This window comes from Aulonocara sp. 'chitande type north' Nkhata Bay, linkage group LG4 (assembly GCF_057382095.1).
Source record: "Aulonocara sp. 'chitande type north' Nkhata Bay isolate Kocher_YH1m ecotype deep benthic linkage group LG4, A_spYH_male_GT1.1, whole genome shotgun sequence".
NCBI classification, from domain to species: domain Eukaryota; kingdom Metazoa; phylum Chordata; class Actinopteri; order Cichliformes; family Cichlidae; genus Aulonocara; species Aulonocara sp. 'chitande type north' Nkhata Bay.
The window spans coordinates 32,657,671-32,673,050 of NC_141347.1; the positions used below are offsets into that span (position 1 = coordinate 32,657,671).

The 15,380-nt window shown below is 41.9% G+C and overlaps 3 protein-coding genes across 4 annotated transcripts; 2 read left to right on the top strand and 1 right to left on the bottom strand.

The window, feature by feature from the left end:
- The first annotated feature begins 636 nt into the window (after positions 1-636).
- LOC147333060 (putative nuclease HARBI1) lies at positions 637-3,806 on the top strand. Of its 2 annotated transcripts, XM_086289994.1 has the most exons (4): positions 637-761; positions 1,983-2,290; positions 2,741-2,972; positions 3,049-3,806. In XM_086289994.1, exons 2-4 carry the CDS (start codon positions 2,000-2,002, stop codon positions 3,765-3,767), a joined length of 1,242 nt encoding a protein of 413 aa, XP_086146120.1. In that variant the 5' UTR covers positions 637-761; positions 1,983-1,999; the 3' UTR covers positions 3,768-3,806. The 2 variants fall into 2 exon arrangements, with proteins under 2 accessions (XP_086146120.1, XP_086146119.1); XM_086289993.1 differs by lacking the exon at positions 637-761 and having other exon boundaries at positions 1,601-2,290.
- On the bottom strand, positions 3,735-7,230 carry LOC147333061 (uncharacterized). The gene is made up of 2 exons (XM_086289995.1): positions 6,763-7,230; positions 3,735-6,190 (listed from the first exon to the last, which is right to left on the bottom strand). Exons 1-2 carry the CDS (start codon positions 6,854-6,856, stop codon positions 5,586-5,588), a joined length of 699 nt encoding a protein of 232 aa, XP_086146121.1. The 5' UTR covers positions 6,857-7,230; the 3' UTR covers positions 3,735-5,585.
- Positions 6,985-15,011, top strand: armc5 (armadillo repeat containing 5). Its single transcript, XM_086289992.1, has 7 exons — positions 6,985-8,156; positions 8,238-8,268; positions 8,361-8,471; positions 8,825-9,713; positions 9,810-10,582; positions 10,992-11,124; positions 13,067-15,011. Exons 1-7 carry the CDS (start codon positions 7,782-7,784, stop codon positions 14,445-14,447), a joined length of 3,693 nt encoding a protein of 1,230 aa, XP_086146118.1. The 5' UTR covers positions 6,985-7,781; the 3' UTR covers positions 14,448-15,011.
- The last annotated feature ends 369 nt before the right edge of the window (positions 15,012-15,380 follow it).

Sequence of the window (15,380 nt, forward strand, 5' to 3'; positions counted from 1 at the left end):
AGACGGTGTAAAATGTTGCCCACAGCCACTGTGGCCTTGATGAAGCCACGATGTTGGTGTTTTAGCAGCTGCTGTTAAAACACCACAAGCTACTTAGGAGGTCTGTACCGCACAGAAAATCATATTTCGGGAAATCTGACAAGTGGATGACTTATTTAAACACACAGATTGTAAAGCTGTTATGAATGACGAAACTATCCATAGGAGCCAAAAGCCATTGTTGAGCCAGGCTGTAAATCTGTGAATTTTAACATTGAAATCTGTTGAAGCCAGCTTTAGAAGTTTGATTTGATGAATTGTGCAGCAATTCATCAAATCCACAAATGGATTTTCCTTACAAATGTGCCACCATTTAAGGCAGGGGTGGGAGAACTCAAGGACCCGTGTCCTGCAGGTTTTAGATGTCTTTGATCCAACACAGCTGATTTAAATGGCTAAATTCCTCCTCAACATGTCTTGAAGTTCTCCGGAGGCCTGCTAATGAACTAATCCTTTGATTCAGGTGTGTTGACCAAGGGTGATATCTAAAACCAGGACACCAGATTTTGAGGCCTGGAGTTCCCCACCCCTGATTTAAGAGGAAATAAGCAGGCTGTCCGATGGTATAAGATTTATTGCCGAGAAGCGCTGTTGTAACAAAGGACTTACTTTATGTGCCAAGCTCATTTTTTGTGTTATACATCATGTAGCACTGTTTCTGTTTTTTAAGGACCAACGTCTTGCTTAATCTGGCGTCGTCCAGCACTGGGCAGGTTCTACTGGTGTGTATTAAATTGGCTTTCTAACTAATAAGGAACTTTATTCAGCCAGAATGTAATTTGGCAGGATATGTGTTGTTTACTCTGAATGATAGTAGGACCCAGAACTGGGCATTGCTTCGTCTAAAAATCTAAACCACTAAACTGCGAAGTGCAGTCTCTTATTTATCCTGTCTTTTAATTACTGCTATAATTATGGATATCAATCTTTTGGTTTTCTGTTATATAATGTTCTGGCTCTTTTCTATTTACCATCTACTTCACTGGAAAGCATCAAAATTGGACTGAAACAACCAAAATAGTGACGATAACAGAAGAAGTTGGGACTTTTTATTGCCTGTGGTGTAAATAACCTCCTTTTAGGAAAATCTTCTTGTTGACTTAAAAATAGATTTGACCATTCTTGTTTATTTTCACCTTTAACTTTCTGAGACATATTTCTTTAACGCAGTATTCAAATGAACAAAACAATATGTGACTGTAATTAAATATGCTGGGTCTACTTTCAAGAGGTAAATAAATCAAGACAAAAAAAGTGATAACTATCAACATTTCAACTTTGCCAGAGCACTGACATCAGAAACATCTCTGTACAAACTAATACAAACACTAATTTGTGAAAATGTTTGAAAATTTCTCAAAGATATTTTTCATATTGCAGTCCAAAACCAAATGTGTATAATATTTATTGTGTTCATATTGTAAATACAAATTAACAATTTTTAAAGTTACACTAGTAAAATAATAACAGATTTTTTGATTAATGAACTTTCTAATAAGTATTAGAAAGGCTGCTTAGCAATCTCTCAAATCAGTTTTTGAATTGTTTTTTTTTTTCCACTTAATGTAATGTGACTTATTTTGTCCTTGTTCTGTCTCTGTATTGCTCACTGTTTGATTTATTTAATTTACTTTTTTTATTGTCTGTGTACCATTTTTTTACACTTCTATTTATAATGATGAAGAAAAACTTTAGTGTGCTCATACGGTCACTGTCTTTCAACGTCTCAGTGACTCTGCCAAAATTCCGACAGTCCCTGAAAGCAGCAAACATTAGCTAGCTAGCCAGCGGGCTAGATTAGCATAGTGCTAACAACAGAATGGGCTTGCAACTGCTTGAAAGGACCGGTGACCTCTGCTTGGCTTCCATGCTCTGAAAGCATCTTGTTTCTCTATCGCCGGTATTAAAAAAAATGGATGTCAGTGAATGTGTTTTATCGGCAGGCAGGGCCGTGCTGGACATGGTGGAACGGGAGTGGCAGCCTCTGTCTGCGGGCGAGCTGGAGCACAGGCTGGACCAGGCGGTGGAAGAGATCCTGGAGTCACAGCTCCTGGCAAAACTGGAAAAGCAGTCCCATCGTCCTCCTCCTCCTACCAATACTATTTACGTACAGTTACTACAGAATCAGGTGGGGCCCCAAGTTTTACACACAGCAACAACATCCAGTCCGTCCGAGCAGGAGGAAGAGAAAGAGGAGGAGGCTGCAGAGTCCCAGGAGCAGGTTGATACTGTGGATAATCCAGCGATCAAGGTAGTTTTGTGGCTTTAGTTTTCCTCTGAGAAAGCGTTTTACAGTTTTCAACTACTATTAAAAACAATAGTGACAATTTTTGGCCAGTTTTTTTAATTTTCAAACTCAAATTTAACATGATATTCAAAAATCAATTAAAAAGAATTTGAACCTGAATATGAGATAAACTAAGGAATTTCTAAAGTGTACCAATCATGTATAACAATGCCTTTAATCAAATTATAAGCTCTGCATTTCATATGTTTGTCATTACTCCTTAATCTTATAACTTTTTGCTGGATTCATTTGTTTTATCTCACCAAAAAAAGTGGAAAATGCATCTTTTTCTTTGAGATGTGGCTGACATCCCAGTAGAAAACCAGAAACTCTGCATGATCCGGAAGGAGAATAAAGTGGATACATGCCTATTAAATACTGTTGTATTTTGTTTGTGTCTCTGTGTTTCACCAGTACATTTCAGACCTACTTCAAAGCTCCAAATCAAGGACACGAATGGCTGGACGGGCTCGCTTATCAATGTCCCACACTGTCCTCCTGTCTCTCACACTGCTGTCCGAGCGAGTCAGTTACCGCACTGTGTCCCGCCGCTTCCAGCTGGAGAAGGGAAACATCCACAGGATCTTCTTCTCTTTCTGCCAGCGCATAAACATGCTGGAAGAGAGGCACATCAAATGGCCAGCTGGTGTGTTAATTTGTTGGGTCATTAATCATATGTGGGCAAATTATGATGATGATAATATTTTCTCTCTGTTCTTCAGGGAAAGAGGCTGTAGAGGCACTTTTCCCATTCTCCAATCTAATTGGAAAAAAGGAAGTAGAAGGAGGACAAGGTGTTCCTCAGGTTCTGGGAGTGTTGGGACACACCCGGATCCCTGTTCGCCTGCCTATAGGGAAACATGATGTGGAGAGCACCATACCTGAGGTGAAGAGAATGAAGATGGAGGCCCCTCCTGACTCTTGGTTAAACCTTGAGCTTGTGTGTGACATTAGAGGCCGGTTCTTGCACTGCAGAATCAGTAAAGGATCTCATGTGGACAGAGGTCGTGCTCTAAGAGACAAACTCAAACAGAACCCTGACCTAATGCCTTCCAGCTCCTGCCTTGTGGCCAGAGCTGGCTACCCACTTACTGATCAGATTTTTACCCCGTACACAGGAAGTCACGGACCAAGAGAGGCGCTCTTTAACAAGACGCTGGAGGAGCATTTTCAGATCCTAGATCAGGCCATTGCCGATCTGAGAGCCAGGTTTCGGAGGCTCACGTATCTGGATATTGGAAACTATGACCGAGCCAGAGCTGTTGTGCTGACTGCCTGTGTGTTGCATAATGTGTTTCTGGACCTAGGACAGGCGGTTCAAGGAGAGAAGGAGGAAGCCACACCCCAAGATGAAGAGGGGGAGGCGGATGACGAGGGTGTATGCAGACGTGACTCCATTACAGATTTTCTGTTTAAAAGCTTTAATCATGGAAACGCGTGAACATTTCAATTTGTTAATAAACTTCAGTTGTGCTCGTGATCCTGGCATGTTGCATTCATTAACATTTGAAGGTAGTGACTGAACCCCTAAAAACCAACAGCAAAGGTTTCCCTGAGGTCATAGAGCGAGAGCGGTGAAGGGATCTCTGTGGGAAAATGGGCCTCCCTCGCTCTGAGACTTCAGTAAACACATTCCAGGTTAAATTGAACACAGCATTAAATTTATTATGTAAATCACTGTCAATATTAAGAGTCAAAAGAGGATCATCCAAGATGTGCTCATTAGGTAACAACTTGTCAAGCTCTTCACTAACCAGAAGGTGACACCAATGTTTATATATTTTTTTAATACACGCTGTAGTGTATGCATTAAAAACAGTTACTAAGGGAAACCCAAAAGCATAACCTAACAGGGATGGCGGTAGCTGCCAACCTTAATATGACAACAAACCAACTTTTCATTAATTTAAATGAATGACACTTTATATTACACAGAATTCATTCATCAAGAGTTTAGCTTTTTTTTAAATTTAATCATCTCCATAGTATGGTGTTAATGCATTTTCCTAACACACAAAAGATCTATAGTCCAAGATTGGGAGGAAGGCGTGTCAGGACTGTCACCGCGAATCAAATAGACTGATACAGCAAGGCCGGGATGGTCCATTTGGTAAAGTAAATCTGTTGGGCATCTTTATTGGCCTTTAGACAATAATTCTGATGGCAAAAGAACCAAATGGGACAGGCGGGGAAAAAAAAGGAATGGCACTGCGTGTAAAAATCTGGCAAGTCAAATATGTGGATCTACTGCGGTGACCCTTTGTGAATAAAGGAGCAGCTGAAAGAAGATTACTCTTAATCCTTGACAAAGTTAGTTATAAGTAAATTCTTCTCTGTGTTCAAATCAGGCACCTGGTAGACAGGAAGACCTAAAAAAGAGCCTAAATTTAAAGTTTAGAAACCACAATAGCATGAAATGTGTTCTGTCATGAAAGTATCGTCACATTATATGTCGCAAAGCGCTGTCCCATTTCTACTTTCCTCAGTTAGAGCCCTTGCAGTCTCACACACTCAGTCACCTATGAGGTGTTTAGGTCTTCTCCCCCTGCATATTTCACCTCTAGCTTGAGCAAGTTGTCATATTAGAGTAGTAATAAGAAGATGCACGGGGGTAACTTCCAGTATTTTTTGTACCATTCTCTAAGGTAATAGACAGCCAGAGCCTGTTTCTGTGCTAATGCTCACACTGCATTATTGCTACTTATGCTAATAATTTGTTTTAAAACTAAATAACTATATGTGCTGGAAAGATTTGCAGGAAGCTTTCAGCATAAAAAACACACAACAGAGACAGAGTTATAAACAAAGAGTATCTTATTAATACTTTAACATTTATACCAGTATCTTCATTAATCCCATTACTGAAATCTGTATTGTATTTGACTGCTTTTGGCCCGGCAATGGTTACTTTATTTACGTACAGTTTATTTTCGTACAGTTCTTTAACAGATGGGGGTGGATTCCCCATTTGTGTGTACTCTTCAACTTCATCCAAGTTTTCTATTTTGGTATAAAAATAAAAGATTCTTACATTATTTTGAGCACCAGGAGGAAAAAAGAGACAGGTTTAAAGAGAACTGTAATCTGCCTGCTGTGTTAAAGGTGAGTCTGGCCTCATACTGTACACCTGCTAATCCAAGCTACTCTGTAAACTGTAACGGTAAAAATGTGAAAAAGTCTACAAACATTAGACATTGCAAACGAGCTGTTCTTCTCATGCAGTGTTGGAAGGTCTTGGTAATTTCGCGTTTCCTCTCTCCTAATGTCCATCCTTTGAAGTCTGTGTGCCGTTCTTCTGAGCCAGGCTGGAGATGGCTTGGGCCAGGTTGTTGATGGCCTCAATTTTTCGCTCCTCCAGTGCTTTCTGCTGCGCCCACATGTTCATCTTCCTCTCCTGCAGCTCCATGTACAGCTGCAGGACATCCTGCGGAGGCCTGGTGAGGCAGGGAGCAGCTGTTGCAGGAGGCGTAGGGAGGATAGGGGTAAACCTCTTGCTCGCTATAGCTTTTCCTACTTTGGTCCCGCTGAGTTTGGCCCTGCGCTGGGCTTCGATCTCCTCCCTGCTCTTACCCAGGACTTCGTGCATAGCTTTAAAGAACTCCCAGTGGACGCTGGTCACTCCCAACCTCTTGGCCCTCTCTGCGTTTTTTCTGTATGTGGCCAGCATGTTTCTCCACTTGAGATCACATTCGTATGCCTTCACAGTGACATCAGTGACCTCTGACTCCCTCAATTTGGCATTGACCTTCTCTGCAACCATTTCCCAGAGTTTCTTTTTCTTGCACACTGGCTGGTCAAAGGCCTGATCCATTTCAAGCCGGGTATTGACTAGATGCCATGTAGCCTGAACTGTCCAGATAAATTCTAGGAGTGAAAAAAGGTAGATGATCAGATCGACTGCTTTTTTTTGGAGTTATTAAAGACAATGCCTTGGTCTACAGTACAGTTTTTCTTAAAATGCTGAACATCATGAGTACAACTACAACTGCAATACAACTACAATTAAGTTTTTCTGCGTTATGGTATACTGCACTATATTTTGGATGCATATCTTGTTCTTGATCTATATTTTAAAGCTATAGTCACATATTAAGTTTAAAAATATAAATAAAACTATTCCAATAATAATACTAATAAAACCAACCATAAAATAATGTACCGGTATATGATTTTGTATTAAATACTACATCAAGTACTTTTATTGTAGGTACTTTGTATGCTTAACTTTTACTTAACTGAAAGGGTGTGTAAATGCATATTTAGCTACATTGCAAAGCAGTTTTTATTGAATACAAATTTTGTGCAGTGCTACTTTTAATGCAATAAACCAGGTTGTTGTTGTTCTTGCCCCCCCCCCCCCCCATTCTCATTCTCCACCCCACCCCATACAAAAAAAGAAAAAAAAAATCCTGGAAACGTTCCTGCTGAGTACTAACCTGCTTTTGTTTTATCCGTATCCACACTGGACACGACCGTTTCCTTTCCTTCCACTTCGGAGTTTTGAATCACAATTGTCTCGATTACCTCCATCTTATTAAAAGCACAACCATTACAGTTAAAGTTGTTTTTTTTTTATTTACTAGCGGTGTATCTATCGCGGAATTTAACAACATCCAAGAGTCACCGATGCCCTCTCTCGCGTCGAGAAAGACGATGACTATAACAACGTCGCTTGGTAGCTTGGAAATTGTAGTTCATTTTGGTTATTACGCCTATTCTTTTTAGTATTCTGGACTAGCGGATGAACTACAATCCCTAAACTCTTTGACTCTTTTAACGTAGGTTACGATTTGTCGCGATCATGGGGGGTGTAGTTTTTCAAAAGGATGGTTCGCATAAGAGGAACTGGGCGCTATCAAATTTGAACTACACGTCCCAGAGTATTTTTAACCGACCCACCTCTTCACTCCCTGCTCCCTCCCTCGGCCGACCCTGTTTTGTTGTTTGGCTAAAGATGGCGTTAGCGGCTAACCCACTCGATTGCAGTTTGTTTCACAAAAATTATTCGGCCAGTGGTAACAAAACATTGATAAAATAGAGATTTAATTCGTCATTTTGTGTGTAAAAAATATATTACACCGAGAAAATACACGTCCACTTGGTCGATTAACGTTTGCTTGGCCTTCTTACGATATAGGCCAGTTTTAAAGGGAGCGGACCGAAGCCGTCGGAACTCCATATCCCGTCGGGGAGTGCGGCGTCAGGCGGTAACACTTTCCTTTTTCATGCTGGTATCTGTAGTTCTTACCACACAAGTCGCTTTTTTCCGGAAACTTTAAAGACAATGAACTAAACCAAGAGTTGAGTATATCTAAGTGGAAAGGACATGGTATATAATTTCTCGGTGTTTTACTGGAAACGTCCAGTGATGCCTCGCGGCGCCTGTGATATTTGTTTTAATTGAGGAGGACAAATTAAAAATAAGTACACCTGTTACCTGGAAATCCGGGGGGCCATGGCTGCAGAATGTGACAGAAAAAACCCGAGAACACCTTCCAGGGAAGGACAACCATCACCAGAGTCTTCTTTGACCTGGTGCTTGACTCACATCTCCAAATCTGGATCGGGGTCTGAGCGTCAGGGACAGTCAGGCTCAGGCGGTGCCAGAGAAACGGACAAGAGGTCCAAAGTCTCCCAGTGGCGAGCGCTTGTTGCTATTAGGACGCAGCACATCAAGGGCGGCAAGGCTGGCATTGCCAGATTCAGAGGTCAGGGTGGTCTCCGGCACCTGTTGGATCTGATTAAACACCCAGAGTGCTCGAGGAAAACTCTGGATCTCGCTCTTAGCATCCTGGGCAACTGCTGCACTGAGCTGGAGACACGAATAGAGGTGAGACAAGAAATAATAGATGAGTTTGTTTATTAAAGTCACTAACTTTTAAAATGTTTTCCTACTTTCCTACAATATCAGGTGCGTAAACTTGATGGGATAAATATTGTAGGTAAGTGGTGATTTATTGTTATACTATATATTATACTTTTTAAATTTAAGCAATCTTTATCATAACTTATATCTGAAAAATGCCTGTTGTAGTGGACATCCTTAAGAAAAATGTGTCACTGGAAACAGTCCTGAACCGAGCAGCCCGCGCTTTAGGGAACTTGGCCATGGATCCAGAAAGCTCTGCACTCATCCACTCTGCAGGTATGTCTGACCTGCTTCTGTGTGTCACATCCACCTTTGTAGCTGACAGCATTTAAAATGAGCTTGAAAGCTTCCAAATGGGCTTTTTTAGTTGTAGATATATTAAAATAATAATAATAATAATAATAAGTGCTGTAACAGACAGGCAAAAGTAGAGTGCTCAAAGGGCAGATTTAAAGTCGATCATTAAGGTCAAACAGGGGAAAGAAGACAATAAACAAAAAAACTGAAAGCTGATAACCAGACAGTACAAAGATATCACATAAAAGCAAGTCTATCAAAATGTGTTTTCTTTGACCTGTGAATCTATATAATTTCTCCTCTGATTATAAATCGTTCTTATTATCACACAGGTGGTGTTCCTCTTCTCCTTCTCTGCGTGTCTCTTTCATCTGCACCGTCCTCCCCCACAGCTGCTCCACCCAAAGATGCCTGTCCCAAACTTGAGTGTGCTCAGTCTGCTACTCGAGCCCTTCTCTACCTCTGTGATACGCCTTCTAATCGCCTTTCATTGCTCACCCAAGGGACCCTATCTGCGCTCACCCCTCTTATTGCACCAGAGTATCCCCAGGGGTTGAGGCGAGCAGCTCTCAGGACTCTCCATGAGCTCACCCGGGGCTGTGGTGTTGAATGTGCCAGGGAGGTGTCTCGTTCCGGGGTCCTCGCTCAGCTGGGTGTCATGGTGACAGGAGAGTCTGGTAAACCCTTTGAAGAGTTGGCACTGAAAACATTAGCCAATATGTGCTCTCAGGGTTGCCTACGCCCTCTCGTGGGGTCACTGGGAGTCATCCAGAAGTTCACAGAGGAGGTTAAAAGGGACCCACTGAAGTCAGGACTCTTCCTCAAGGCTCTGTGCTTGTGCTGCAAAGAGGCCGTGAACCGGGCCAAGGTGAAAGAGAGCGGCGGACTGGAGGTACTGATTGGCTTTTTGTCGGCTCATCAGAGTCATCCTCTTTCCCGTCTCGCTCTTATGGCCTGTGTAGACTTTGTTTTTGATGAATCTGCCATGGAGCAGCTGCAGGAGTTGGGGCTGGTTCCTCTTCTTGTTGCACGGCTAGTTGAGCTCACCAGAGGAGAGGAGCCATTGACTGAGAAGATGGACGTGAGCCTCTCCTCTAGTACGTCTCCCACCGAGCTCCTGTCTTCATTATGTTTTGATTCCTTTGATTTTCCTCCTCCCGAGGGACACAAAAAGGAAGAATCTGGTAGGGAGCAGGGCTCATCCAGCTTTTTAAGTCTCAGGTATGGAAAAAGGAAATTTATTTTTTAAAATTTAGTTTTCCCAATGCACTGTTTTCTTCTGTTTGATATTGTTTACAATTTCATTCCTTTCTCCAGGTCCTGGTTGGTGTCTGAGGGTTTGATAGCTTCTGAAGGGGACCTTCTAGATTCTTCTAATGTTGATGGAGAATGGGGGAGTCTTCAGATCCCGCCATCTTCATCACCTCAAACCCCTTCCTCAAACCCATATTCTAGTTCCTCTCTTAAAAACTCTTCTTCACCCAACTCAGCTATTTCTTCTGCTTCTAAAAAAGCACCTCACTCTTCGCCTTTGTCTTCATCATCATCAAAAGTCACCAATCTGCCTCCCTCCAATACGCTCTCACCACAAACCCAGCCTAGTTCCTCCACCATCTCCTCTCCCACTAAAACAAGCCAAACCCCCGTTTCTCCATCCAAGTTTTCATCCCCACTCAGACGCAGGCCGCGGGCTCAATCAACAACGTCTTTGACTAAAGTCACACTTGAGACTCCTCCATCTGTGCCTCGCGCATTAGCTTTCCATCACCCTTACCACCCCGAACCCTGGACGCCAGAGTCACCCATCCTGCTGCTGCTGTCGCGCTTCTCCCACGCCACCGATCCAAGTGCTGCTCTGGTCAGCTCAGGCGTCATGCCCGGCTTGCTCTTTTACCTTACCCAGCGTGAGGATCCCAGCAGCAAGTGCTTCCGCATGCTTTGCCGGCTGAGCTGCAACCCGAACTGTTTGCAGTCGCTTCTCCGAACGGGTTCTGTAGCGCTCATTCGCCACCATCTCTGCCAGAGAGAAGAAGGATTTGAAGGAGGAGACAGGCAGACGGACAGAGTGAAAGCCAAAGTTAAACAGCTTGGTGAGATGAACACAGTCATGTTAAAATAAGTGAAACCTTATACAAGATTTAAATAATGCACACATAAGTAATTAAATATGCTCACAGGGTAGAGGTGCAGTGTTAGTCTTTTACATTTAAAATCTGCTTATTTTGCTTTATTGGAATCATTTTTATTTGAACTGAGAAAGCCAGGCTACAAGTGAAATGACTCCTAACAAGTAACCCTGAACTTTACACGGATACACTGAAAATTCAACTAATTCAATTGCTGCTTGGTCACATTTGGTTAACTACAGGGACGATATTGATTCGCTGTTGATCAGAATTTATCTCAGGAACCGTCTTTTGTTCGATCAAATATAATATCTGGTCTTTTTGTTTTTTTATGTAAGACTAAAGAGTTTATAATTGTGTGCTGACTTTGCAGGTGTGGCCCTTCTGAATAACCTGCGTGTCCAGTGTGAGTCTGGATTTGGCTCTGGGGTTCTTGCACATGTGATGCTGTCTGGCTCTGACTCAGATAAGCTGAACTGTGCACTGTCTCTGCCTTTAATCAGCAGGTAAGTATTGGATGTATACTGATAATGTATTCATAAAAAAATACTAAATGTATAACAGTAGGGCTGCAAGGATTTATTGAGTATTTCGAAAAATTCAGTTCTAAAAAGTTCTCGGCACACATTCTTTGCTTCGACACTTCGTTTAGGGCACGGCCCTGTAGCGGAACATTGTCACCATGGAAACGTGAGCGCTTCTCCCAGACTTGTGACTTAAAAAACAGACGTGCAATACAAACATATTTAGGAGCAGCATGTGAAAAAAAAACAACAACTCAGCTCCCAATTTTAAACAAAAACACAGATGACCCAACAGCAGCAGTGATGATGCTACCACAGTTTAATGGGGAGGCGGAGTCTTTTTACATCCCGCGAAGAGCAAAGAGGCGGAGTCATTACGCGACGGTGAGCTCAGGTTGATTGAAAGAAAACGTGTTTCTCGTGTCCAAAACAGCAGGCTCTTCATCAAACCAACTCATCAACAAACTGTGATATGAAGAAAAACTATCTTTGTAGCTGCTCCATTCACCGCCATTTGTTTTACACAGAGAAAAATCTGCAGCAAGCCTCCAGGAGTTGTATTAAAATATGCCGATGAACTGGTAACTTAGTCTGATACCAGACTAGTTAGATTATACAGCTCGCTGACGGCTGACGGCAGCTGTCCTTTTTTACATGGATGCGAACAGGGGTGAGTCTAAACGGGGGCATGGTGTGCACTAGACCATTTATTTCAAAGCTTATGTTACATTGTTCAGATTCAAAGTGAAATAATCTGAAATACTGTCTCAATTAAATTGCGTTAATATTTAAAAATATACAAATGAAAGCTTTTTTTTCACAAGCCAAAAAAAATGTACATGGGCCAGTAAAACTCTGAGCCACTGACCCGAGGGATCTTAGGTTGGATGGTGAATGTTAATGTTCATTATCTACACCATCATAACCTCTTGTGTTCAGCAACACAAAAGCTTTGCATCAATGCACGGGGCAAACTTCAAAATATTCAGATATGCTTGCTTCTCTTCGTTGCAGCCACTACATTTTCCTTTTTCCTTACAGACGCAAACTCAGTCATTCACTTGCACACTTTAACACATAAAAACACATGTAGAAAAACTCAAAAAGCCTTCTAAGAAGACAGTAAAGATTCATGTTTTATGCCTTAGTTTATTTTGCATATTCATCTTGTTTTATTTGACTATACTTGAGAGTATTTTTTAAAATATATTTTTGCATTTAAGACAATTTTTTAAATTTAAAACGTAAATAAAAAAGGGTTTGTTTTGTTGACGGATAAGACAAAAAACACGGGAACACAATGAGCAGTTTGTTTTAAAAAAACCTGTATTTTGTTTTCCGCATTACTCATTAATAAGACAAAAATATTTCTACTACTCGATTAATCGATGGAATAATTGATAAATTAATCAATTAGTAAAATAATCGATAGCTGCAGCCCCACATAACAGTAATCTGTGATGAATTTTGAAGTAGACCAAATATAGTGGATTCTATTCTACTTGCATTATATTTCTGAAATATGGAAATCTTCTATCTGAAACAAGCTGTTGTAGTTCTTCAACCTTTACACCAAATATCCTCAGACTGCCTGTTTCTTGTAAACAGAAGGCTTGAACAGCAGGCAGGCGGGGCTTCTGTTCTCTTACCTGCGTGCCTGAAACAACTATATTAGAAACTGCCAGACATCCTGACATCTTGTAGATCAGATAAAGAAAAGCCTGAAAATAAGCTTACTGTAGTGTGAGGTTTTTGTCTCAGGGATTACTTGTACATATGCTGACCTTATTATTTGAAACAATTTCCTTCTTGAATAGGAGTATCCATCATTGTAACAGTGTGTATATGAGAGGGAACAAAGAAGGTCAGAATAGACAATAAACACTCACTATTAATGTTTTTACCTTTTCTTTTTCTCGTACAGCAACAAGTCACTGCTGAAGAAACTTCTTCTGGACAGCGGCGGGCTGCTCTTGGCCCTGCGGCCCCTCAGCTGTGACGACGATGATGGTGCGGACGAAGACCACCCTGCTGAATGTGAAAGACTGCTTTCTGACTTTTTGAATTCTCCACATTCAGGCGTGACCTCACATCTCCACTCGCTGTACTTCTCTCTCCTGATTGGATGCCTGTCTGCTCTCACAGGTACCATTAAAACCGAGCTCGACAAAAAACATTCAATTTCAGTTATAAGACAGTCGATCAGTAGCCTTGGTCATTTTTCTCCGCCTCCCTCTAAAAAAGCTCGGCTAGCAGACACGTGCCCTTACAGCATCTCTAACTTTGATCTGTTCTTGCTGCTGGATGATGGGACCCAGGTCCCAGCCTGCAGGGAGGCTGTAGCTGGGGTTGAGGGCACAGGTGGGGTTGGCTCTGAGTATTTCAGGGCCCTGTTGAGAGGTGGATTTGGAGAAGCTCAGGGCAATTCAAAAGAAGCTATCCCCATTAAAGATGTCAGCAGAGGTGCATTATTACCAGTGCTACATTATCTGCATGGATGTCGCTTTACTAAGGGTGAAGAAACAATTAAGGAAAGGGAGGAAGGAAGGAAGAGTGGACAGTGCCAGATTTTGGACAAATTGGTGCTCGATGGTCTGAGTCTCTATGAAAGCGAGACAGAGGAGCGCTCGGAAGGAAATGTGGATTTCCAGAAAACTCCGTTATGTGAGATGATGATTGGAGGTTGCAGGTTTTTGGTAAGTGAGCTACAGAGAGACTTAGAGGACCTGTGTGTGTCGTTTCTCCTGTCCTGCTGTCCGAAAGCCGCTAATCGGACTACAACAGAGGCCAACGCTGAAAAGGATGCATCCAAAATGGACCACGAGTGCCCCGAGTCTGCTGAGGAAAGCCTGGCCAATCGAACGTCAGAGCTAGAGCTGACAGGATTTAAGATGCAAACTGAAAAAACAAAGAAACCAAATTCCCTGCAACCGACAGACGGTAAGAAAACAGTGGACAAATCAGTCAGTTCAGAAGAGCTGACTTTAAGACCAAAGAGCTTGATTAAAGATTCAGAGCAGCTTCCTAAATCTGCGGCTCAGGGCTCTCGCTCCTCGGAAACATTTGCTGAAGGTGGTGTTCTGGCTGCTCTGCTGCCCCAGTTGTACTGGTTTTCCCAGCGGTACAGCTACCCAGCACTGGGCCGGGCTTGCCTGTCCTTGCTGCTGGGCTGTCAGGACTGTCCTCGGCCCTTCCTGTCCTCCTCCATTGCTGGGGACTGCCTTCGCAGACTGGCCAGAGAAGCTGACTGTGCAGAGACTCTCAAACAAGATCTGTTAAGTTTGGTCTCCGTAGCTTTGACCTGAGCAAGGATCGAAATACTGATTGATCACATAATTTAAAGGGGCACAGCGTGAGTTTAAGTGTCTAGAGTTTCCATTGTCATACGTTTAGGAAGCACATGGATTATGTGGTTTACAGCAGCATGGTTACCTTAAAAAATGCTGCTCCAGCACTTACAGAAGGAACTGCTGATTTATGTTGATTTATTTTGATCATTTTGAAGAATACATTTCTGTTTAGCTTGGATGTAAATGTAGCACGTCCCAGCATGATGTACATCTACTATAATTTACTGTTGGTGATTTTTTTTTTTTTTTTTTTTTTTTTTTTTTTAACCGGGGAAACGTTAAAGCAGATGTCTGTCATGCATTTGATAAAAATAGCTAAAATTATGAGGTTGGTCTGAGAGCCAGTTGTTGGAGATGAAGTGGAATAGCAGATAAGCAACGTATATACATTTCAAATGGCTCATAAATTTATGCCAGTAAATATATTGGTGGAACATCACTTTGGTCTCAGTTTCTTCTTGTGGGAGGGTGTGCATACACAAAAAAGGGAAAACCTAAAGCCTTGAAAGTTAATTGAGTTTTGGTTAACTTGGATAACTAGCAGTAGAGAAAGTCAAGCTCTCCAGATGACTCTGGTGTTTTCAGGGTTTCTGCTACTGCATTACAAAGTTTCTGGGGTTAAAGATTTTTTTTATGGGTAAAAGAAGCAGGCAAGTACCTGTTCAGCTTTTTTTTTTTTTTTTTTTGGACTGCACGTAACAGTTAACAAAAGCATTCAATGCTCTCACATAGATATAGGTATACAGTACTTTCTTTTCATGTTTGAGGTGGGTGATTAACCTCCCACTGTCTTTGTTTCCTTCCAGTCCAACATTTGTTTTCCCCCTGAAAAATTATTCTGGTTTTTCAAAAAGTGGTTTCTACTAATCAAATTATCTACCTGGCAAC

What these genes read in the sequence shown, in the direction of transcription:
- LOC147333060 (XM_086289993.1), top strand. Translation starts at nt 1,952, where the DNA reads ATGGATGTCAGTGAATGTGTTTTATCGGCAGGCAGGGCCGTGCTGGAC. An exon ending in TGGATAATCCAGCGATCAAG is followed by an intron (nt 2,291 to 2,740) that starts GTAGTTTTGTGG and finishes GTGTTTCACCAG; the next exon opens with TACATTTCAGACCTACTTCA. An exon ending in GCACATCAAATGGCCAGCTG is followed by an intron (nt 2,973 to 3,048) that starts GTGTGTTAATTT and finishes TCTGTTCTTCAG; the next exon opens with GGAAAGAGGCTGTAGAGGCA.
- LOC147333061 (XM_086289995.1), bottom strand. Translation starts at nt 6,856, where the DNA reads ATGGAGGTAATCGAGACAATTGTGATTCAAAACTCCGAAGTGGAAGGA. An exon ending in TACGGATAAAACAAAAGCAG is followed by an intron (nt 6,191 to 6,762) that starts GTTAGTACTCAG and finishes TTTCACTCCTAG; the next exon opens with AATTTATCTGGACAGTTCAG.
- armc5 (XM_086289992.1), top strand. Translation starts at nt 7,782, where the DNA reads ATGGCTGCAGAATGTGACAGAAAAAACCCGAGAACACCTTCCAGGGAA. An exon ending in AGCTGGAGACACGAATAGAG is followed by an intron (nt 8,157 to 8,237) that starts GTGAGACAAGAA and finishes CTACAATATCAG; the next exon opens with GTGCGTAAACTTGATGGGAT. An exon ending in TCTCTGCCTTTAATCAGCAG is followed by an intron (nt 11,125 to 13,066) that starts GTAAGTATTGGA and finishes TTTCTCGTACAG; the next exon opens with CAACAAGTCACTGCTGAAGA.